Source organism: Borostomias antarcticus (genome assembly GCF_949987555.1).
Source record: "Borostomias antarcticus genome assembly, chromosome: 17".
Lineage (NCBI taxonomy): Eukaryota > Metazoa > Chordata > Actinopteri > Stomiiformes > Stomiidae > Borostomias > Borostomias antarcticus.
Window position 1 is genome coordinate 19655466 of NC_140250.1, and position 23373 is coordinate 19678838.

General features: G+C 46.1%; 2 protein-coding genes across 7 annotated transcripts; one reads left to right on the top strand and one right to left on the bottom strand.

Annotated features, from left to right (window-relative positions):
- Positions 1-452: 452 nt before the first annotated feature.
- On the bottom strand, positions 453-13065 carry LOC311320432 (transcription factor Dp-1-like). 5 transcript variants are annotated; one of them, XM_084452170.1, is made up of 12 exons: positions 13031-13065; positions 9617-9699; positions 9308-9374; positions 8642-8745; positions 6314-6438; positions 5967-6132; positions 3913-4059; positions 3747-3815; positions 3488-3639; positions 2466-2632; positions 1770-1848; positions 453-1606 (listed from the first exon to the last, which is right to left on the bottom strand). In XM_084452170.1, the coding sequence occupies exons 2-12, from the start codon at positions 9626-9628 to the stop codon at positions 1468-1470; spliced, it is 1227 nt and encodes a 408-aa protein (XP_084308296.1). In that variant the 5' UTR covers positions 9629-9699; positions 13031-13065; the 3' UTR covers positions 453-1467. The 5 variants fall into 5 exon arrangements, with proteins under 5 accessions (XP_084308296.1, XP_084308295.1, XP_084308298.1 ...); XM_084452169.1 differs by lacking the exon at positions 13031-13065 and adding an exon at positions 10949-10989; XM_084452172.1 differs by lacking the exon at positions 13031-13065 and adding an exon at positions 10722-10946.
- Positions 13066-17313: 4248 nt separating this feature from the next.
- On the top strand, positions 17314-22185 carry LOC311320020 (DCN1-like protein 1; the record flags this gene model as incomplete). 2 transcript variants are annotated; one of them, XM_084451662.1, is made up of 7 exons in its annotated part: positions 17314-17322; positions 18655-18871; positions 19075-19243; positions 19892-20022; positions 20446-20528; positions 20835-20931; positions 21062-22185. In XM_084451662.1, the coding sequence occupies 7 exons, from the start codon at positions 17320-17322 to the stop codon at positions 21139-21141; spliced, it is 780 nt and encodes a 259-aa protein (XP_084307788.1). In that variant the 3' UTR covers positions 21142-22185. The 2 variants fall into 2 exon arrangements, with proteins under 2 accessions (XP_084307788.1, XP_084307787.1); XM_084451661.1 differs by lacking the exon at positions 17314-17322 and having other exon boundaries at positions 18526-18871.
- Positions 22186-23373: the final 1188 nt, after the last annotated feature.

Below are 23373 nucleotides of genomic sequence, written 5' to 3' on the forward strand. Positions count from 1 at the left end.
TCCTACGCCTACTGCTTTGGATTGGTTAAAACCTGATCACACCTATGACTAAAGACTTTAGATTGATTCTGCAATGGAGTTTCCTTTGTACTCCAATTGTTTCCACAGTTTTAGCAGCAAAAGCTGAGAGAATATCCAGTCTCTGATCGAAGCACTCAGACTTGATTTGCGAGTGTCAAGGCAGCGGCAGCACCACGCCAGCTGAGCCAGACAGGACCCTCAGGCTGGTCAAGGACCTAGAGGGCCCTTTCCCTTCAGAAACTCACAGGTGTTTTTGTTGTTTTTTTACCTGCGACTAAACGTGTCCAGAAATGTGTCCAGAAATGAAAAAGAAAAAGCAGAACGGAGAGTGCTAGAGAACCATCCTGGTTACCACAGACCTACTGCCTCCACCCACAGATACAAACCAGAGGCCAGCTTATTAAAACAATCTCTATATTTAATTTGCAAATTTATATTAGATTACAGAAAAATTTTGAAGTCAGTATATGGTGTTCAGTTTTAAAAAGATCTTTTTGAACGAGTACATAAAGACCTATACGACCACATTTGAATACATCAATCATTTCCAGGTCTTCCTTCCCATCACTGACCTCTAAATACTATAAGCTACAATCATGGTAGGATCCGGATACGTCATTAACAAACAGAGCAAAGTTCCTATGGGATTGTGGGTGGTTCCCGCTGGTGCCGTAAGTCGTATGCAAAAACTACCAAAGGTGTGACAGGTGGATGGAGAGGCTATCTTTTACAATGCCAAACAAACAAATAAAAACAAAAATAAACAAGCCAACAATATCAGAGAAACAGCTGCCTACAGAACACAAGGAAGCCAGCCCAACACAGTGGGGGAAGATGACCAATTCAAATCAGTGTCAAAAAACAAAAAAACGAAAAAACGTTATCCACACATCTTAAGGAGCGGCCCCCATCCCGAGGTGCCATGGCATCAGTGTCGGCCATATTGGATTCGAGGAGTCACACTGGCAGAGCATGTCGTGGCAGAAACGCCCGCAGCCATCTTGGAAAATCAGATCACCGTGAGTCTGCCCAACTTTAATCAAAAACAACATAATGGGTATAACTATTTCACACAAGGTGGTGCACTATACATTCTCCAACAGAAGGGTTGTACACAAGATTCTTGCTTGGTTCTTGTTGTTGTTGTTGTTGTTGTTGTGGGTGGCTTGCCGAGAGCTTCAGTATGGTGCTGTGGCCAGACTTCAGATCCCAGAGGGCCGTGCTGAGTGTGACTCAGAACCCACTGAACGAGAGAGTGCATGCGTACGCGCCCCGCCCCGCCCCCTCCCTCCCCTGCACCCTGAGAGGACGGGAGGCGGGGAGGTCTGGCGAGGGAGAGCACACCGGGCGGGAGGCGGGAGGAGGAGCGCGGAGGAGACTGATCCCTGGGCCATGGCGGGGGGTTTGGAGGACTGTGCTTGTTGGAGACGCGGGAGGCGGTGGGATTTAGTCTTCGTCGTCGTTCTCGTCGTAGTCGTCCTCCTCGTCATCGTCGCCCATATAAGAGACGGGGGTCTCCACGCGAGAGCCGCTGTAGTGGGAGTCGTTGGAGCTGGAGGCCATGGTCCCGTCGGCTCCGCTGTCACTGCGGAGGGAGAGAGGGAGGGGAGGAGGGAGAGAGGGAGAGAGAAAGGTAGGGGTTGGAAAGAGAGAAGGGGAGAAGGATACACAAAGAGAGAGAATGCGTTAGAAAGAGGAAGCGACACAGTATGCAAGTGTCTATGAGCAGAGGATTAGCGGAGTCTCACCTGCCCATGTGATAGCGCCCCCCGTTGGCAGAGGTGCCTCCAGTGATGTAGACGTTACTGATGGGTCCCTGGGCCATTTCTGCAAGAGACATCATTATACCTTCCACTCACACGCAGGGGGACCATACTGTATAATTAACATTACATGACAGCACATGGGGCCATTCCCAGCCACAAAGTCTAACCAAGGACTATTCTCTTTCAATGGAGTATCTCCTGTTTAATTTAACCAATAGAGGTCATGTTGAGATTGAAATGTCCTTTTCGAATGGGGGCCCTGGTTGAGAAGGCAGCATGGTATTAGTTGAGTCTAGGACCATTGAGAAGGCAGCATGGTATTAGTTGAGTCTAGGACCATTGAGAAGGCAGCATGGTATTAGTTGAGTCTAGGACCATTGAGAAGGCAGCATGGTATTAGTTGAGTCTAGGACCATTGAGAAGGCAGCATGGTGTTAGTTGAGTCTAGGACCATTGAGAAGGCAGCATGGTATTAGTTGAGTCTAGGACCATTGAGAAGGCAGCATGGTATTAGTTGAGTCTGGGACCATTGAGAAGGCAGCATGGTATTAGTTGAGTCTAGGACCATTGAGAAGGCAGCATGGTATTAGCCGAGTCTAGGACCATTGCCGCTCTGCGCTGGGAATCAGCCTGCAGCATCAGGGGCCAGTAGGGCAGAGGAAGAGACGCCAGACTCACCTGTAACGTAGGGCTCCAGGGCCTTGGGCACCAGGCTGCGAGCGGTCTTCAGGTCCTCTGGAGAACACTTGCCCACCTCCAGGCCGCAAGCCATGCCCATGCGCTTCAGCACCTCGATGTCATCATGGATCTCAAACATGCTGTCGAAGTTGAACAGGTACTCGAACCTGCAGAGGAAGAAGAAAGAAAAGTCAGACAATAAATAGATTTTTAAAATCAAGTCAAATCATGATTAAACTAGAAAAACCGCATAGCGGCTAAATGCCTCCGCCCAACAATGCCAGTTGCAGTTAACCTAACTAACCCTAACCCTGACTAACTGCTAACCTAACCTAACACTAATGCTAGCTAGCTAACGCTAATGCTAACTAATGCTAACGCTAATGCGAGCTAGCTAAATCTAGCATTAGTGTTAGAATTAGCATTAGCTAGCTAGCATTAGCATTAGCTAGCTAGCTTTAGTGTTCAAAAGTGCCTGTTGTGATGTCACGGTGACCTTGACCTTTGACATTTGAATACCAAAATTGAATCAAATTAATCTAATTATGTCCAACTGGACATTTGGCCAAATATGTACAAATTCTGTCAAGCCGTTCTTGAGATATCGTGTTCAGCAGGCCAAAAAACCCTTTTGTGAGGTCAGTGACCCTTGACCCCCACAATGTAATCAGTTAACCCTTGAGTCCAACTGGACATTTTACCCAAATATGAACAAATTCTGTTAAGCCTTTGAGATATTGTGTTCATCAGGCCAAAAACACATTAGGAACCAACCGCAGACCATGTCATCCAGGACTGTCCCATATATCGGACACTCAATGGAATGCGCGGCCTTACGGTTGTGGATGACGAAACGGTGACATGGCTCCTGGAGGTGTGGCCGAATATAACGCCCGGGTGACCCCCCACCCAGGCTCATGGTGGTAAAAAGATAGTTCTTAGGCCCAGAGCCTGGGAGGGAGTGAAATCTACACCCAAATGAAGTAGTTCTCGTGACATCCCTCACACACAAACACACGTACTTGTCATTTGAGATGCTGCAGTCGATGACAGTTTTCTTGCTGGTGTTGACGATGATGAATGGCAGGTGGATGACGGAGTTGGGGGGCGGAGCCCTGCTGGTCTGCTGCTCCGTCTGTCGGTTCCTCTGCACCAGGTTCTTGAAGGCTATTTGCTGTATTAGAGAACCCCCCCCAAGAGAGGTTAGAACAATCAAACTTGAATCCTTCCACAAACATTTGACTTGCTCCAGTAACCCGAGGGAAATGGAGCCCAACTCACCTGTAATATGAGCTCCTGGAGCTGTGACTGTTTCTGCTTGATCCTCTCCAGGCGCTTCTGTCTCTCCACCTACAGGACGTGGCGTCATTAAAGAGGAGCAGGAAGGAGAGAGGGGGGGAAGGACCATGGATAGGTGACGTGTGTGTGTGTGTGTGTGTGTGTGTACCTCTAGGTTCTGACACTCCTGGGCAGAGTTGGTAGGCAGGCCAATCCACTTGATCTCCTTCTTCTCCTTGGAGATGATGTTCATGGCCATGAGCACGTTGAGAGCGTCGTAAACACGTCGACGGATGTTCTTCTGGTCATATACATGCTAACAGGAGAGGACAGGTTGAAATGGATTCAGGAAGTCTGGCAGAGAACAAGTTTGTTTGATGACGAGTTCTGTTTAAAGGTGTCTGCACACTGCCTCACCCAACACCACCCCAACCAACACCGCCCCACCCAACACCACCCCAACCAACACCGCCCCAACCAACACCACCCCAACCACCACCACCCCAACCAACACCGCCCAACACCACCCCAACCAACACCACCCAACACCAATGCTGGACTGGTGTGCCATGTTTGTTTGTGACTGTTGGCATTGAATTGGATTAATTTTGGAACTGAAATTTAAACTTCAGCATTCTAATAACTGCCAACTTTAGAATGTTGGGTGTTGGGTGTTGGTTGGCGTTGGTTGGGGCCGTGTGCAGACACCTTGAGAGAGTTCTGTCTGAGTCATGTTTAAACAAAGAGCTCTGTCTGGAGAATTCTGTCAGAGTAATAAGGAGGAGTTTTCTATGAGAGAATTTTGTCTGAGTGACACCATAGTGCGTTCGATCTGGGAGAATTCTGTCAAGGGTGATGCCATAATCTAGAGTTGTGTATAAGACAATTCTATCGAAGAGTGATGTCATAATGAACAGTTCTGTATGAGAGAATTCTGTCTGACAGTGATGTCATAATGAACAGTTCTGTATGAGAGAATTCTGTCTGACAGTGATGTCATAATGAACAGTTCTGTATGAGAGAATTCTGTCTGACAGTGATGTCATAATGAACAGTTCTGTATGAGAGAATTCTGTCTGACAGTGATGTCATAATGAACAGTTCTGTATGAGAGAATTCTGTCTGACAGTGATGTCATAATGAACAGTTCTGTATGAGAGAATTCTGTCTGACAGTGATGTCATAATGAACAGCTCTGTATGAGAGAATTCTGTCTGACAGTGATGTCATAATGAACAGTTCTGTATGAGAGAATTCTGTCTGACAGTGATGTCATAATGAACAGTTCTGTATGAGAGTTGTTTGAGAGTGATGCTATATTTATACAATTCTGTCAGGGTGGTTAAATGGATGTGGAAAAATTGTTGACTAAACGGCCGACTTTTGATAGGTTCTCCATGTCGACAGTAAAAGTAGTTATTAAAATCAAAACGGAGTAGGACAAATGAGCAAACCGTACCGTGCCAATAATAATAAAGCTTGTCCTTGCAATAATGTTTCATGGCTGTCACTCGCCCAGTCTTAGACCGTAGTAATATATGGGACAGAGAGAACGGGGATCTACGACCAATGGAGCAGAGCCATAATCTGGATGAGGAACATTGCTTAGCTAGCTGTGTGTGTATGTATGTGTGTGTGTGTGTGTGTGTTTGTGTGTGTGTGTGTGTGTGCACATGGGTTGGATTCCTGTCAAATGCTGCTTTACAAGGCGGGACATTTTCTACCCCAGCGCTCGTTACCAAGATCAAGGAGACGACACACAAAGGCAATGAAATTCACACAACACCCCTGGACCCTGAGTGGACAAAACAATACATTCAATATGAGGTAAAAAGCTAGAGCATAACATTAGTTGGCTAGCAGCCAGGGGGTGTTTCACAAAGCTGGCTAGCTGAGTAACTGAGTCAGCCTGACTTCTGCACAAACTCAAACACAGAAAGCTATTTTTTACTTCAGTCCATGTTCCAGATCTGAAGAGTATCCAGGTTTTACTCATTGCAAACGTCAGGCTCACTCAGTTAGCCAGCTTTGTGAAACACCCCCCAGGTAGCAAGTTATACTAGCCATGATAGCTGGCCAGCTAGCTGCTTAGCTAGCTATAACGTTACATCTTTGATTAAGCCATCAGACGATAACTAGCTCACTATGATTGAAATGTTGTACTCTCAAAACCCTAAGCTGTCTGTAAGAGTGCACCAGTATCTCAGCTGCTCAGCTACTCACCGAGTCATTGGGGGAGAGGTGGTTGTCTGCAGAGCTGAACTCGGCCACCAGCTCATCTGCCACTTCATTGTAGGTCGTCACCCCTTTCTTCTGCACCTTTTCACACACCTTCATGGAAAAATGCCGCAGGCCCTTCCCATTCTTCTCTCCCTTCTTCCCTCGTTTCCTGTGAACAGACCGGTGGTTACACACACACACACACACACACAGCCCTAGGATCGAGAACACAGACCTAGCTAGGGGTGGTGGGGCGGTGAATGTGTGTCTTTGTGCATATGAATCTGTTGTTTTATGTTCCATGTTTAATTTGACAGCAGGCCCTGAGAGCCAGAGAGGAGCAGACTGACCCTGTGGACCAGGGCGAGGCGTCTGGAGGTTGGGTCTGGGTGAGGAACTGGGAGCTGGGCGTGTGAGGGCTGCTCACCAGGATGGCGTTAGAAACACTGGGCCTCTGGGGTGTGCCAATGATATGCTGCGAGAATGGGAAACGGGAGGAGAGGGGGGGAGAGAGAGAGGAGGGGAGAGAGAGAGATAGAGGGAGAGAGAGAGAGAGAGAGAGGTATATACCTACGCCTGTGGAATCAATTTCCAGGAACGATTAGGGCCTCAGACTCTCTCGCAGTTTAAATCCAATCTTAAGACTCACCTGTTCCTCTCGGCTTCCTCTGGGGTCCTGGTTCTTATGGGTTGTCCTTTTAAGCCTGGGTCTATAAAAGCTTTCCTTTTAATCTTGGGCTTCATAATATTTTATCTTTTTAATTAATTTAGCTCTAAACTGCTTGTTTTTTGGGGGTAAATTGATTTTAATGTTTAATTATTTTTTTTTTCCCCCTTTCTGTGAAGCACGTTGAGATTTGACAAGATGTTCAAATGAGGCAAATGATATCAGGCACAAGTCTACATCTGGAGACAAGCTGCATGAACAAGCTACAGTGATTGCTTGTTTTAAACCTTCTAGTAACTGACTTAGCGTGCCAACAACTACAAAGCCTTGCACCAAGATTGTGTGCACGCATTCTAGATCGCTAGCAAAATACCTGAATAGATTATGACCAATGCCAAGATACATCTGGAAAGCACCTCAGGGAATATCCCAACTTCAGTTAATGACTCTATACAATATATAAGAGGTCAGTTATCATATTTACCCGCTGGCCCCTGACCAGTTGATGCATAAGCTGCTTTCCGTTATGTATAGATTCTCATGTATAATAATAATGGGATGACGGCAGTAATCCTGCTGACTGCAGACTGAGACCAGCTTAGGCTGAACCCCACCGGTCACCTCACAATGTTAATGGACCGGTCAACTCACAATGTTAATGGACCGGTCAACTCACAATGTTAATGGACCAGTCACCTCAAATGTTAATGGAGAGGGTTAAAATACGGGGGGAGAGAGAGAGAGAGGGGGGGGGGAAGGGAGGGAGAGGCAGAGGGAGAGGGAGAGAGAGAAAGAGGGAGAGAGAGAGGGGGGGGTGGGGAGAGAGAGGGAGGGAGAGGGAAAGGGAGGGAGAGAGAGAGGAGGTAGAGAGAGAGAAAGAGAGAAAGAGCATGTGTGCGTACACACTATTGTATGATCAACGTGTGTCAGGTTCAGATTCCTGTGTGTAGAAATGGAGTAAGAGAGTGAACAAGACAACACAGCTCAGTCAGGCTGAACCAGACAACACAGCTCAGTCAGGCTGAACAAGACAACACAGCTCAGTCAGGCTGAACAAGACAACACAGCTCAGTCAGACTGAACAAGACAACACAGCTCAGTCAGACTGAACCAGACAACACAGCTCAGTCAGACTGAACAAGACAACACAGCTCAGTCAGACTGAACAAGACAACACAGCTCAGTCAGGCTGAACCAGACAACACAGCTCAGTCAGGCTGAACAAGACAACACAGCTCAGTCAGACTGAACAAGACAACACAGCTCAGTCAGACTGAACAAGACAACACAGCTCAGTCAGACTGAACAAGACAACACAGCTCAGTCAGACTGAACAAGACAACACAGCTCAGTCAGACTGAACAAGACAACACAGCTCAGTCAGACTGAACAAGACAACACAGCTCAGTCAGACTGAACAAGACAACACAGCTCAGTCAGACTGAACAAGACAACACAGCTCAGTCAGTCTGAACAAGACAACACAGCTCAGTCAGAACAAGACAACACAGCTCAGTCAGACTGAACAAGACAACACAGCTCAGTCAGTCTGAACAAGACAACACAGCTCAGTCAGACTGAACAAGACAACACAGCTCAGTCAGTCTGAACAAGACAACACAGCTCAGTCAGACTGAACAAGACAACACAGCTCAGTCAGGCTGAACAAGACAACACAGCTCAGTCAGACTGAACAAGACAACACAGCTCAGTCAGGCTGAACAAGACAACACAGCTCAGTCAGAACAAGACAACACAGCTCAGTCAGTCTGAACAAGACAACACAGCTCAGTCAGGCTGAACAAGACAACACAGCTCAGTCAGAACAAGACAACACAGCTCAGTCAGAACAAGACAACACAGCTCAGTCAGGCTGAACACCTTCGCTCTCAAATCACTATCCTCCCATCAATGTGAGGAAAGTGACATCCTCCTAAACCTGAAGCCTCTGTGCTTGTAATGGTCTCTGCTGTGGGTTTCTCTCTGTTTAAATGAGGGGTGCTCTGCTCACCATGTGGGGCGCGATGTTGACATTGGAGGGCCCCAGGGTTTTGGGGAGCAGTTGTTTGGCCACAGGGATGGTGGCAGGATGGACCGCAACCAAAGACAGGACACCTAGGACAAAGAACAGAAGAAAAAACAACTTCATATATTTAGCACATTTCATACAAGGTAGGTAAAGCTACAAACAATAAGGCAAGTAGATGATATATGGTTTAAATATAAACAATCTGAGATTATTTTTTGTACAAATGGAGGGAGGATCAGGTCAGAGGGGAGGAATGTTTCATAACTCCAAAATATTTGGAGGAAGAGGAGGAGAGCATGAAAGCATGGGTGCTGCTCAGGGTAATCTAAAACTAAATGACCAAGACTGGTTAAGTAACAGCTGTGTACTGGAGTATGTGTTGATTTTTTTTACTTATATCAGGTTAGATCATTACCTTAAGACTGGACAGAGGGAATGAGGCTGTTATAAAGTATTAAAACGAGGCCTTGAGGATCAACTCAGTTCCTTCTGTGCAGCATCATTGCCCCCTGCTGTCGCATAGAGGCCATGAGCAGCACATGGTGACGGCCCCCTGTAGCTGCTTGACTCCCGAGCGTTCACATTCACTGTGCATAATACTGGATTTAGGCCTAATAAAACACGCAACACACTAAACGCATGACTCACCCTTACTGGGGCTCAGATTCTGGTCGATGAAAACTTTCAGTTCTCCATTAGTTTCAAGCAGACCAGCCTAAGGACGACACGAGACATGATCAGCATCAGCCCCAGACAACTCCTCACTATTTACCTCCACAACCCAGCTGTGTGTGGAACAAGGTTAGAATTAGAGATCGGTAGTAATAGAGTGAACTATCCCTTTAAATATCCTACTTCTTCTCCCAAGTAGACCCCCAGAATCTTGGATCTTGATCTGGGACAGTCAGGACTTCTCTCCCAGGCCTGTGACATGGCTGGTAGTTCACAGTAACTTACATCTTTGGCCATGATCCTAGCGGACCGGGGAAGTAGGGTTCAGGCTGAAAGGAACCTCTTCTGATACAACACCAACGTGTCCCCTGAAACAGAGGAGACTGGGAGAGTGAGTATACATGGATCTAGAATACATTAAAAGTAGGCTCACCTACAGATACGTATTCACATGTTAACATACCCACTCAAATTACAATATGGTGATGATTGGCTTATTACTCTGCATAACAGTCAACAATTTCTAAACATCTCTTTAAAATCTTGTTTTGGGCCAAACATGTAACAAGCGTTAGAGGATCTATTTTTCTAAACGTCATGCGATTAATGCACTCAAGAAAATCCCCATCAAATCCCTCCCCTCCTCTGAGAGACAGTGAGATAGGCCTCGATATGAATATGACCATATAAAGGACAATATTGAGGCCATCGGCTTTGCAGGTGCATTCTCAAAACCTGTATATTTGCATACCTGGAGTGTAATACTTGTGGACTAACGAAATAGTTGTGTAATTGTAGAAAGCCAGGCCCGCCTGCTTGCACACACACAAAGCAGATCAGCTCGTAGCTAGCAGCTACCTCGATGCAGGAGGAACAAGTCCAGATCTGCATCAACCCAATACGAGATTGGGATCATTAACTTGGCTAACAGCTGAGCATTTACACCAAGAGCATTACACATGGCCGTGTTTCAAAAGTTGAACACCTATTCACAACTTTCACCATTCATACAAAGGCCTAGGTAGATTACTAATGACCACGTCCTACGATTCCTCCAACTTTAGCTGGCTAACGTTAGCCAAGTTAGCAAGCTAGCTCTAGGACATGAGACTACCGATCACAAGTTAGCAAGCTAGCTGTAGGACATGAGCCAAGTTAGCAGGCTAGCTACAGGACATGAGACTACCGATCCCAGCTCTTCTCCTGCTGAGCTGGCTGTGTTTCTCACCCACAAACTTCTCCTGGGGGCTCAAGTAGCGAGCAAGCAAATACAGAGTTTATCTACGCGTTTCCAAAGCTTCTTCCTGCAACGACATGAGCAAGTACACTAGCTAGACTGGCCTGAGCATGCTATTGTTTAGCCAGTCAGATCACTAGCTAGCTAGCTCACCTACTACTCCCAGGTCGGTGTTAGCTAGGTGTTAGCCAGGTTAGCATGCTTAGCTTAGCACGCTGAGACTAGGATCCAATGCGATGATTGATTCACAAACACATGAGTCAACTGGCCGAAGTGGCTCAAATGTCTTTCATTTCAAGATGCGAGCAGCATGTCTGCATTTGCAAGGAAGATATGAGAACATGAGCAAATGAGCTCGGTTTTAATTCAAGTGCACTTACGAGTGCACTCTCTCCGGCTCCTCGACGGCTGTTTGTTGGCATGGAGGAAGAGGAGGGAGGAAGAGGAGGGAGGATGGAGGAAGAGGAGGGAGGATGGAGGAAGAGGAGGTCTGAATCCCCACCGACACACAGGAAACTACATTTAGGCTATTATGGATCATTTTAATGCTTTGAAAACGCACAAGTCTTAAATAGACAACTTTCAATGTCAGACAAAATATCATCCCTGAAGTCCTTAGAAACAGCAGATTAATACTAATGCATCCTTGTGTGCAAGTGTTACCTAACCTGAGCTACTCATACGGGTCAGGCATTAAGAGCAGAGTGGTTATAACCACTATAGCTCCTACATCAAGAGAAGACCACAGCCATAATGTTACATTAAAGTGGTTATACTACATCAAGAGTATACCACAGCCATAATGTGAGATCAACTGAGTATACCACAGCCATAATGTTAGATTAAGAGAATACCACAGCCTTAATGTGAGATTAACTGAGTATACCACAGCCTTAATGTGAGATCAACTGAGAATACCACAGCCATAATGTGAGATTAACTGAGTATACCACAGCCTTAATGTGAGATCAACTGAGAATACCACAGCCATAATGTTAGATTAAGAGAATACCACAGCCTTAATGTGAGATTAACTGAGTATACCACAGCCTTAATGTGAGATTAACTGAGTATACCACAGCCTTAATGTTAGATTAACTGAGTATACCACAGCCTTAATGTGAGATTAACTGAGTATACCACAGCCTTAATGTGAGATTAACTGAGTATACCACAGCCTTAATGTTAGATTAACTGAGTATACCACAGCCATAATGTCTCATTAACTGAGCATACCACAGCCTTAATGTGAGATTAACTGAGTATACCACAGCCTTAATGTGAGATTAACTGAGTATACCACAGCCTTAATGTGAGATTAACTGAGTATACCACAGCCTTAATGTGAGATTAACTGAGTATACCACAGCCTTAATGTGAGATTAACTGAGTATACCACAGCCTTAATGTGAGATTAACTGAGTATACCACAGCCTTAATGTGAGATTAATTGAGTATACCACAGCCTTAATGTTAGATTAACTGAGTATACCACAGCCTTAATGTGAGATTAACTGAGAAGACCACAGCCTTAATGTTAGATTAACTGAGAATAACAGCCTTAATGTCTCATTAACTGAATCCTTGTGCTTTAGCAGCCAACCCTCCTCGTCGTTCACGTGAACTCGTCGTTTTAATCAATGCCACCAAATAATTAATCAATGTGCAAGCTTGCTAATTAGCATCATTTCTTTTATAGACGAGCACTGCTGGTCAATTCACGAACATATGATAACGATGCTAACGTGAACAGTAGTTACTGAACTAGCTGACGTGAGCAGAGAGGGTGGCTCCATCGTGTTTTGCAACTGTTCCCACTAGTCAGCCAACGGTAGCTAAGCTAACTAAGCTAGCTTTATAGGGTTAGCTTCATCTAACCAACCCTCGAATAGTCTCGTCTATCAGTGGTTCGGTCACGTTAAGCACCAGCTAGCCAGCTAGCATCGCAGGTAGCATCGCAGCTAGTAGCTAGGTAGCATCGCTAGTTGTGCATGTTAGTATTCATTCGCATGGCAACCGGCCTGAACACAGAGTGGTCCTGGCTAGCTGTCTACTACTAGTTCTGTTCAAGTTGAGCCAGCTCGTTAGCTAGCCAGGCTGCTTAGCATAGCTAGTTAGCCCTAGCCAGGCTGCTCAGCTAAGCTAGTTAGCCCTAGCCAGGCTGCTCAGCTAAGCTAGTTAGCCCTAGCCAGGCTGCTCAGCTAAGCTAGTTAGCCCTAGCCAGGCTGCTCAGCTAAGCTAGTTAGCCCTAGCCACCATGTCAGGAACCAGGCTAGCCACCGCCACAGCTAGCTAGCACTAGCATTAGCCTTAGCCAACTTCGCTTTTAGCCAAATACCTTCCACCTTCGAGTTTAGACTAATGTTGAGCAACTATTTTGCTTAAAGATGAACTTTCCACTCGCAAAACTGAAGTTTATTGCTGAATGTTTGGTTTCTCTGTGCAGGAGCAGCCAACATTACCTTCTGCTCCTTCTGTCAAACTGATCTTGGCGGTGACTGGGATTGGAGGCATCTGATTGGTCAGCGTCTATCCGAGGTGACTGGGATTGGAGGCATCTGATTGGTCAGCGTCTATCCGCGGTGACTGGGATTGGATGCATCTGATTGGTCAGCGTCTATCCGCGGTGACTGGGATTGGAGGCATCTGATTGGTCAGCGTCTATCCCAAGCAAGCCATGCTGACAGCGGAGACCACGCCTCTAGTACTCGCTGATTGGCTAGCGCGTTAGGACTGTTTAGTCTGATGTTCTGTTATTGGTCCAGATAAACCAAGAGCCTTTTCCGGGGGTCTACTGTTTGTATCTTGGACAGGTTTGATGCCCACTACAGCTGTTAGTATAATCATGCTAGGATACACACATAATAAGGTACATTGAGCACTCCTTGCATTTGTCACTCCTTCTTCATCAGTCATGAAGCCTCGATGGGGCTGTTCTAGACCAGGTCATTGAATATAAATACCTGGGGATCTGGCTAGATAACACCCTGTCCTCACTCCACATTAACAGACTACAATCTAAGATCAAATCCAAACTTGGTTTCTTGTACAGATTCTGCTCTACCCTTAAACCCCCTGCCAAATTAACCCTTGTCCAAATGACAATACTACCCATGCTAGACTATGGTGACATCATTTACAGGTCAGCATGCAAGGGTGCACTTCAGAAGCTTGATGTCCTCTACCACTCCGCCATTCGGTTTGCCACAAATGCCCCTTTCAACACACACCACTGCACACTTTACTCCTCTGTCAACTGGCCATCCTTGCACACCCGTCGTAATACCCACTGGCTCATGCTCATTTACAAAACCCTCCTTGGTCTGTCCCCTCCCTACGTATGTCACTTACTACAAATCTCATCAGCTGCCTACAACACCCGGTGGGCTCACCACGTTCTCCTGAAAGCCCCCAAAACAAACACTGTAATAGGTAAGTCATCATTCAGGGCTGCTGCAGCCAATGACTGGAACAACTTACTAAAAACACTTCAATTGGACACTTTCATCTCCAAATCAGCCTTTAAGGTCTCCGTCAAGGACATTCTCATAGACACATGTAACTGATTCTCGTCTCACTAATTTCTCACTGCTATCTGTTACTGTCTTGCCTGTGTCCATAATTTCTCATGTGTCAGTCAATCAATCAATCAATCAATCAATCAAAGCTTTATTTGTATAGCGCATTTCATACCCAGAGGCAACACAATGCACTTTACAGAGAACAAGGGAGGTGGGCATACGTCCCACCCCTACATATTCCAGAGGGAAGCAAAAAACCAGTATCACCCGGGGGCCTACATACATACTAGGAATTTGACTAGGGTCAAGGCATATGCTTTTGCAGACGACATAGGACAGGGTGCAGGACAGGACAGTGTAAATGCAGTAGAAAAAACAGTGCAAATACAAAATAGCCTACAGTGCGACAAACAAATGATATACTGTTTTAAAAAAGGGAGGCACAAATGTAATTTACGTACTATAAACCAGGGTGGGAGGGGTCAGCCACAATCTTCCTGACCCTGAAGGGGGCCAGCCGACCCCTCCTACCCCGGCCATAATCTGGTGCCACTCCCCTGGGGCAGGAGGCTGCGGTCCATCAGGACCATGTCCACACGCCACAGAGACAGCTGCGTCCCCACGGCCATCAGCCTCTTCTACAAGGCTTGGGTCTTGCAGTGTATTTCAAAAGCATCATCTTCGTGTAGAACAGAACTTCAAGGAGGCCAAACCCGTCGAATCAACAATTTATTGAGCATGCCTAACACAGGGTCAGAACTTCGGCAATACTGGCGTTTTCATGGAGGTGCCGAGTTTATATCCTGGCTTCAGGCCAGGATCACATGACCAACACATTTGCATACAAGGAATGTTTATTAACACAGATATGGTCCCAAACAGTCAACTAGTCTTCTTGAATGGTCTTTGCATCAGCTGAGCTCTGCCCCCCTTCCTCAGACACAGGGTCCTCCTAGGATCACGTTACAACTGTAGGCTACTGACTCAAGAGGCGACCATTTGCTATAGACAAAGGATCATGCTGACTCAGGGACATCTGTTTTCACTCACATGTTAAACTCTAAATTAACACAGTTCCAACTAAAGTGAAGTTTATTCATTATTCTAATAAAATGATTACTACATGTGAGTAATACAGATGTGATTAATGTAATACACGCAAAAAATATACTACAGTCTCCACCACCAGACTCCACCACCGTTGAGAGACACGGCCAATAGACACCTGCATGTGACCTGAACTCTGTATAGGACACACCACACTCACATATTACACTGCACACACACACACACACACATTTTTTGTATATTGTTCTTTTTCTTAGCTTATCCTTTTTTGCACTAGCATTTTGTACTTGCTCTTTGCACAGTCCTGTCTCGTCCTGCACCCTGTCCAATGTTGTCTTCATGTTATGCACCACGACCGAAAGCAAATTCCTAGTACGTTGTAAAACTGCATGGCAATAAATGGCTTCTGATTCTGATATACGCTAACCCTTTTCCCTCCAAAATGTAGGTGGTTTTTGAACATCAGGCCAGGTATTTGATCTTGTTGTATTTGTTCCTGGTTGTTATCAGCTTCAGTGCTGCTGTGATCATGGTCAGCCCGTTCTACACACACAGGATTTCTCCTCAGCTTCCTGGGTCCACCTCCTGGACAGTATGTACTGAGGACAGGCTTGCAGGGTTCTGCCTGTATTCAAGGATCAAGTGGACGATGGCGTGGTCAGAGTGGCCCAGTGGCGTGGTCAGAGTGGCCCAGTGGCGTGGTCAGAGTGGCCCAGAGCTGCATGCACACACACTTACAGCAGCAGCAAAGGACAACAGAGAAGCACAAGTCATGATGTGACAGATTCGTTCAGAAAGTAATTTAATAGAACCTTTCATTCGTACACACACACCCACATTAACGACAGTTCCAGTAAAGGGTCATTCAAGTTTAATTTCTCTGCTGAACCTCATCGGAGTCAAACTTGGATCTGCCTGTTATCTTTAAGACTAATGTGAGTACTCCAACTTCCTGTCAGCTGTCTAAACAATGCTACTCACAACCAGTACACCACTGATACTTTCAGTAATGTATTACATCAATATCCTAACAAATAATGAAGGCATTATTATGGAGTCCCCCCCCCCCTTTGCAGCTATAATACCTTCCACTCTTCTGGGAAGGCTTTCTACAAGATTTTGGAAGAGCAATTGTGAGGTCAGACACTGATGTTGGACGAGAGCGCCTTACATCATCAAGTGCAATGCCAAGCGTCGGATGGAGTTGTGTAAAACACGCTGCCACTGGACTCTGGAGCGGCAGAAATGTGTTCTGTGAAGTGACATCACACTTCTCTATCTGGCAGTCCGAAGGACAAGTCTGGGTTTGGTGAATGCCAAGAGAGCGTTACCCTTCTGACTGCATTGTGCCAACTGTAAAGTTTGGTGGAGGAGGGCTAATGTTCTGGGGTTGTTTTTCTGGGGTTGGCCTCGGCCCCTTAGTTCCAGTGAAGGGAAATGTTCATGCTTCAGCTTACCAAGACATTTCGGACAATTCTATGCTTCCAACTTTGTGGGAACAGGTTGGAGAAGGCCCTTTTCTGTTCCATGACTCAGGACCTTTGACTCAACATGACCTTTGGGATGAACTAGAATAGAGATTGCGACAAAAGATTTTATTATATATAAATATATTAATATATAAAGTAATGTATGTGTATATGTTTATTATTATTAATTGGGAGGATTTTAAAGATGATTTTAAAGATAATAAATAATAATAATACATTTTATTTGTTTTGCACTTTACATTTAGAAAAAAAATAATCTAAATCGTTCAAACGATGCTTGCTACTTTGATGTAGTTGGTGCTTTTGTTTGATTATTAGGCTACTCTTGCAAAATTCAGTCCCCAGTCTTCAGAAACACGGAATACGTGAATTCGTGTACATCAAGGTGGTTATGAAGGAAGCTACGGATCCAGTCTGCGACTTCCTAAACAACACTGGGAATTCTGGGACTTGTAGTTTTTCGTTGATTTTTTTTAGCGAATCTCTTTGAGTGAGTGATTGTCTTGCTTAGTTAAATACCGGATGTAGTTACGATATCATTTAATAGTAGATTAAACCAAATGATCGAAGAGAAACAGTGATATCAGATAATTACCTAAATGACCTCAACGAGCAGAACTACTTCCGTACCAACCCAGGCAGACAGGGAGCACTGGTCCCAGCGGGGTGAACATGGTAGGTGACCAACATGATACTCACGACCTCTCCCCAAGCACAAACATGCTGTGAGGGGACGTGAGAGAGAGAATAACTCGATGGTGTGTTAATATGGTTGTTCTCGGGCTAGGGGGTCATTTTAATGTGTTTCACACCGGTTACTCCTCAGGAACATGAAGGTCAGTAGTGTTGAGAGAACTGGAGCACATCCACTGAGCTAGGCTCCTTAGTAAGGGAGGGTTGTGGTAGTAAAGTTAATAAGGGTGGTTTGTGGTAGTTAAGTTAATAAGGGAGGGTTTGTGGTAGTAAAGATAATAAGGGAGGTTTGGGGTAGTAGAGTTAGCTTGCTAGCTAGTTTAACCATCCAGGATGACATAGCTAAGTTATCTGGTTGATGTGAGCGGATCATAGGTCTGTCATGTCGGTCAGCAGCTAGAGAGCTAGCCCAGTTCCTCTGGTGGAGCTGGAAGAGTCGGTATATTCCTTATTTACACATCCTCCTACCGTGTGAAAGGTGTATCCACACATACCCGAACTATTCTCGGTCACAACTTCGCTTCTGATTGAATAGAGTGAATTCACTAGTCTCTCCAGGACGATAAAACACCTCGCAGTCCATGATTTTTCGGGGGTACCGTCATGCAATATTGTTTTGACTCTTACGTACAGCTAAGTTACGACTCTTACGTACAGCTAAGTTACGACTCTTACGTACAGCTAAGTTACGACTCTTACGTACAGCTCAGAGTTAGGTATGCAGTTTGATATGGATGTCTACCACGTCTCCAGGGCACACGACTTTCACACTGCGTGTCCAGTGTTGGATGTATGGTGAATGATGCCAGAGCCCCCTCAAACTTTCTGCTCTGCAGGGACGCTGCTCAGCCGGGCGGTGGTTGGGTCTTGTTGATGGCATCCCCCTTCTCATCCCCCTTCTCATCCCCCTTCTCAACCCCCTTCTCATATTACATTCCGTGACCCATTTGCAGGGGCCCCAGGACACGTGCACCGAGGTTACCCAATGTTCTCCACTCTCAGAATAGTTCAATGTCTGCCTGGCTTGTTGACTGGACAGTGGACATCCAAGTATTGCCACAGCTTGTTAGCCAACTGGCCTTTCTGTCTTGTCTGATGGTCTATGCGTAAACCAACTCTTCAAGAAGTGTTTCGAAGTGTGTCTCTTTATCGACGCCTCCTGTGGACCGGCCTACCTCAGCCTGGATGTTTGTGGATGTGTGCGTGTCCCTGTGTGTCCTCGCATGTGTCTCTCTCGGTGCGTGTGTCCTGCTGTCCGTGCTCTCGGGGCTGAGTGAGCCGGCGTCTGACGCTCCGTGTCCTCTGGTCCTGCAGCATAAGCTCAAGTCTTCTCAGAGGGACAAGGTCCGGCAGTTCATGTCCTTCACGCAGGCGGGGGAGAGGACCGCCGTCTACTGCCTGACGCACAACGACTGGAAACTAGATGTGGCCACGGACAACTACTTCCAGAACCCCGACCTCTTCTGTAAGGAATCCATGAAGACCTCAGTGGACCGTAGGAAGCTGGAGCAGCTCTACAATCGTTACAGAGGCAAGTGTGGAATGTGAGGGCGTCTCCCGTCACCCTCTCTCCACTCGGCTAGACTAGACCAGGCTCAACGCATGTGGGCTTCACCTGTTACATTAGCTCATATTGTTTTAGTCTAAGAGTTAAATCAGTGTCTGTGAGTTTTAATTAACACGATAAGTTCATACATAAACAATGTTTGTTTTAAGTTACTGCCTGATCCCCAGATCCCCAGGATGAGAACAAGATCGGCCTCGATGGGATCCAGCAGTTCTGTGACGACCTGCTCCTGGACCCGACCAGCGCCAGCGTCCTGGTGGTGGCCTGGAAGTTCCGCGCCGCCACGCAGTGCGAGTTCAGCAAGAAGGAGTTCCTGGACGGCATGACGGAGATAGGGTGCGTTTGATTCATTCCACATCTGGAACTCTTTGGACTGTTCCGTCTGTACACCAGCCTGGGAAAACTAAATCAAGTACACCCTGAATATTTGCCAGTATCTGCTAACATATTTGACCCAGATCTGGTGAGCAGGGACATGGTCAAAGGTGTGGGACACTTCTATGGAGGCGGCGTTGTGGGATTCCAAGGGGGACGCTTGGTGACTAGCGTGTGTTTTTAGTGTGAGGTGGGGAGGGCTATATTTAGACTGCCTTCCTCGAACTAACAACCAGCCATTAGTGTAGTGTGTCTTCATGGTGTGTTCGGTCTGGGCTGTCCGAGGCCGGTGGGTTTGAAACCGTAGCTGGACACACTGGACCGCCTCTTGTTTTGCACAGCATGGCGCTGACCCAGTTTGTTAACCAGTGGGTTTGCTGATCGAGGCATGTGTGTTCATGTATTATTGTATGAAAGTTTGAGTTTGCGATGAACTTTCTCTACCTTCTCAGTTATTATATTGCTATGAGCTTTATGTGTTTACATGAAAAGGTTTATGGTCTGTATTTAATTTAAAGTCATCTAATGTATTGGCTTTTTTTTCCTTCTGGGAGAAAAAAAATAATTCTCCTGTGAAACAAGTGAGTTGATTGATTGTGTGTCCCTCAGGTGTGACAGCCCAGAGAAGCTGAGGGCCCAGCTGCCACGCCTGGAGCAGGAGCTGAAGGACAGCGGGAAGTTCAAGGACTTCTACCAGTTCACCTTCAACTTCGCTAAGAACCCTGGACAGAAGGGCTTAGGTAAGTGGGCGTGGCCAGCGTCTTTCTAAAGTGTATTTTGATTTTGTTAAATTAGAGCCCTATGATTTCCGCAATGCAGAAAACATGCTTGTTTTTTTGTTGTTTTTTTTTTACTCTGCTTTTTATTTCTATACGAGATATGAGATAGATGGGTACAAATCTGAATCCTGAAAAAAGAAGACGAATGGAAAAAAATAAAACAGAATTTGTTAGTCTTTTGGGAGACAGAAGGGTTACATCAGCCTGAGAGGATCAGTGATGGTCTGTTAGTTTTACCATTAGACTTTTATCCCACCTTAGATAGATAAAGTTACTTTACAGGTGAATGTAGAGAAACACTGGGAGATTATATAAAGCTAATGCAGTCAGAATGGGTTCCTTGCGTTGTGTCTCAGTCTCTAGTGTTCTGCCTGTGTGTTTCAGATCTAGACATGGCCGTGGCCTACTGGAACCTGGTTCTGAAGGGACGCTTTAAGTTCCTGGATCTCTGGAATAGATATTTATTGGTAGGTGATGGCTGTTAAGACTCCTTAGTAACATTGAGATCATAAACATCTGAGATATTCCTGTAGTGTTGGTTGTATCGTTGGTTTTATTAAAGGTAGACTAAATGAAATGACATAGCGGCCCATCAGGGACCCAGCCATCAGACATGTCCTCAGAGGAAGACTACAGACTGAGGGCAGGAGCTTAAATATAACTGACTGAATGACCTCATCTTTTGGTCGTTACTGTCCCCCTGCTCATTTTGGGAATGACATATCACATAGCCTATCTTTAACCTTTGACCTGCTTCCTGACATCCCCAACAGGAACACCACAAACGGTCCATCCCCAAAGACACCTGGAACCTGCTACTGGACTTTGGCAACATCATCGCAGACGACATGTCAAACTATGACGAGGAAGGCAAGTATCAAATGTTTGGTTACACTTTCCACATTATTCAGCATGTATTGAAAATATATACATTTAATGTAGCAAAGTATAAGTATTGGATTTGATAAATGATCCTAATCTGGTGTCGTTCTCAACTCAGGGGCGTGGCCAGTTCTCATAGATGACTTTGTGGAATTTGCTCGACCGATCGTGACGGGATCCAAACGTAAAACCCACTGATCACTTTACAGCTCTTCAGACGAGCTGAGCTTAGCTTCCTCTCAAATGACTTTGTACTTTAAAAAAAGACTGAAGAGCTGCAACAAGACATCAGAGAAGAACTGAGAAGCACCTGAAACCACGTCACTGCTCCTATCAGGAATCCACCAATCAGGGAGCAGAGTAGAGAAAGAAAAAAAAAAGTGGTGTTTTATCTCTGAGCTCATTCATTGGACGGGGAGCGGCATGGGCGTCGCCAGCTTTTGTTTCTGGCAGTTGTGGAGGAACCAGGAAGAGCCCCAGGAGACGAGGACCCATGATCCCGGCCGGGGCTCCTGTTGTAATATGCGTCCCAGACAGGACAGCGGTCTCCGGGGCTCCAGGACACGTCCTCGCCGGGCGGGAGGAGGGACAGAACACGGAGAGCACAACTCTTCTGGACTCTGTGAATGAAGTCTCAGTCCTCCTCCGGAGCGTTTGGGTTTGGTAGTTAGCGAGCTAGTTTATCATACAGGGTTGAGATCCTGTTTCTAACATCACCTCACCAGCGCCAGCAGAACTATCACAGTTGTTATTGTATATAACTAGTATGTACTGAAACAGTACACAGAGAGCTTTATGAAGAATAATATAAATGTTACATTTATAAATCTGAGCATTAAAAGTTGTTACACAATGCCTAATAAATATCATTTGATTCATGTTGATGTTAAAGTCAAGCCTAAGTTATCAACCAGGTGGGACTGAACCGTTCTGCTGTTCCACCTGTTAACCAGCTGTGTTCTCCACCGTCTGTTTGACCATGTGGGCTGTGAAGGTCAGTCTTATTCATCAGTCCGGGGGTGTGGGTCTGACTGAAGGACACCTCTTATTCATCAGTACGGGGGTGTGGGTCTGAAGGAAGGACCCCCATACAAGCAGAACTGCCACCAATGCGCTCCTGTAGAGGGTAATGTTGGTAATGCGCATTACCAGTTGCCTACTTGCATTATGTGTGAAAGAATGTATAGGACTGACCTAGAGCCTGTTCTTATAGGACTGACCTAGAGCCTGTTCTTATAGGACTGACCTAGAGCCTGTTCTTATAGGACTGACCTAGAGCCTGTTCTTATAGGACTGACCTAGAGCCTGTTCTTATAGGACTGACCTAGAGCCTGTTCTTATAGGACTGACCTAGAGCCTGTTCTTATAGGACTGACCTAGAGCCTGTTCTTATAGGACTGACCTAGAGCCTGTTCTTATAGGACTGACCTAGAGCCTGTTCTTATAGGACTGACCTAGAGCCTGTTCTTACCGTCTTTGAGAGAAAATCTGTCAAATCAATCATGCCCATCTTGTTTAACTAAGACTGATGAATAAAGCACGTTTTTATTTTAGTAAACGCATGCGTCTCCTTGCTTTTGCTGTGAGCAGGTAGGAGTGTACAATAGAATAAAACGTGTATTTGCTGTGTGTAACAAGTACGGGTACAAGTACACTGGACTTCTTGTAATCACTTGCCCTGTATCGTATCAGTGCTAATAGTTCCTCATTCCAGTCCTGGGTACTCAGACATTTAAAGGTTCCCAACTGGCAATTTACTCTCCGTCCTAGCAGTCTCTCTCTCTGTCCTCTCTCCGTCCTAGCAGTCTCTCTCTGTCCTCTCTCCGTCCTAGCAGTCTCTCTCTGTCCTCTCTCTGTCCTAGCAGTCTCTCTCTGTCCTCTCTCCGTCCTAGCAGTCTCTCTCTGTCCTCTCTCCGTCCTAGCAGTCTCTCTCTGTCCTCTCTCTGTCCTAGCAGTCTCTCTCTGTCCTCTCTCTGTCCTAGCAGTCTCTCTCTGTCCTCTCTCTGTCCTAGCAGTCTCTCTCTGTCCTCTCTCCGTCCTAGCAGTCTCTCTCTGTCCTCTCTCCGTCCTAGCAGTCTCTCTGTCCTCTCTCTGTCCTAGCAGTCTCTCTCTGTCCTCTCTCTGTCCTAGCAGTCTCTCTCTGTCCTCTCTCTGTCCTAGCAGTCTCTGTCCTCTCTCTGTCCTAGCAGTCTCTCTCTGTCCTAGCAGTCTCTCTCTGTCCTCTCTCTGTCCTAGCAGTCTCTGTCCTCTCTCTGTCCTAGCAGTCTCTCTCCGTCCTAGCAGTCTCTCTCTGTCCTCTCTCTGTCCTAGCAGTCTCTGTCCTCTGTCCTAGCAGTCTCTCTCTGTCCTCTCTCTGTCCTAGCAGTCTCTCTCTGTCCTCTCTCTGTCCTAGCAGTCTCTGTCCTCTCTCTGTCCTAGCAGTCTCTCTCT

Bases quoted from the DNA above. Each gene is read 5' to 3' on its own strand.
- LOC311320432 (XM_084452168.1), bottom strand. From the start codon at position 9,628: ATGGCCAAAGATGTAAGTTACTGTGAACTACCAGCCATGTCACAGGCC. The intron at 8,746-9,307 runs GTGAGTCATGCG...TCTTTGTCCTAG, and splicing joins GAATCTGAGCCCCAGTAAGG to GTGTCCTGTCTTTGGTTGCG. The intron at 2,633-3,487 runs GTACGTGTGTTT...CTTCCTCTGCAG, and splicing joins TGCAGCATCTCAAATGACAA to GTTCGAGTACCTGTTCAACT.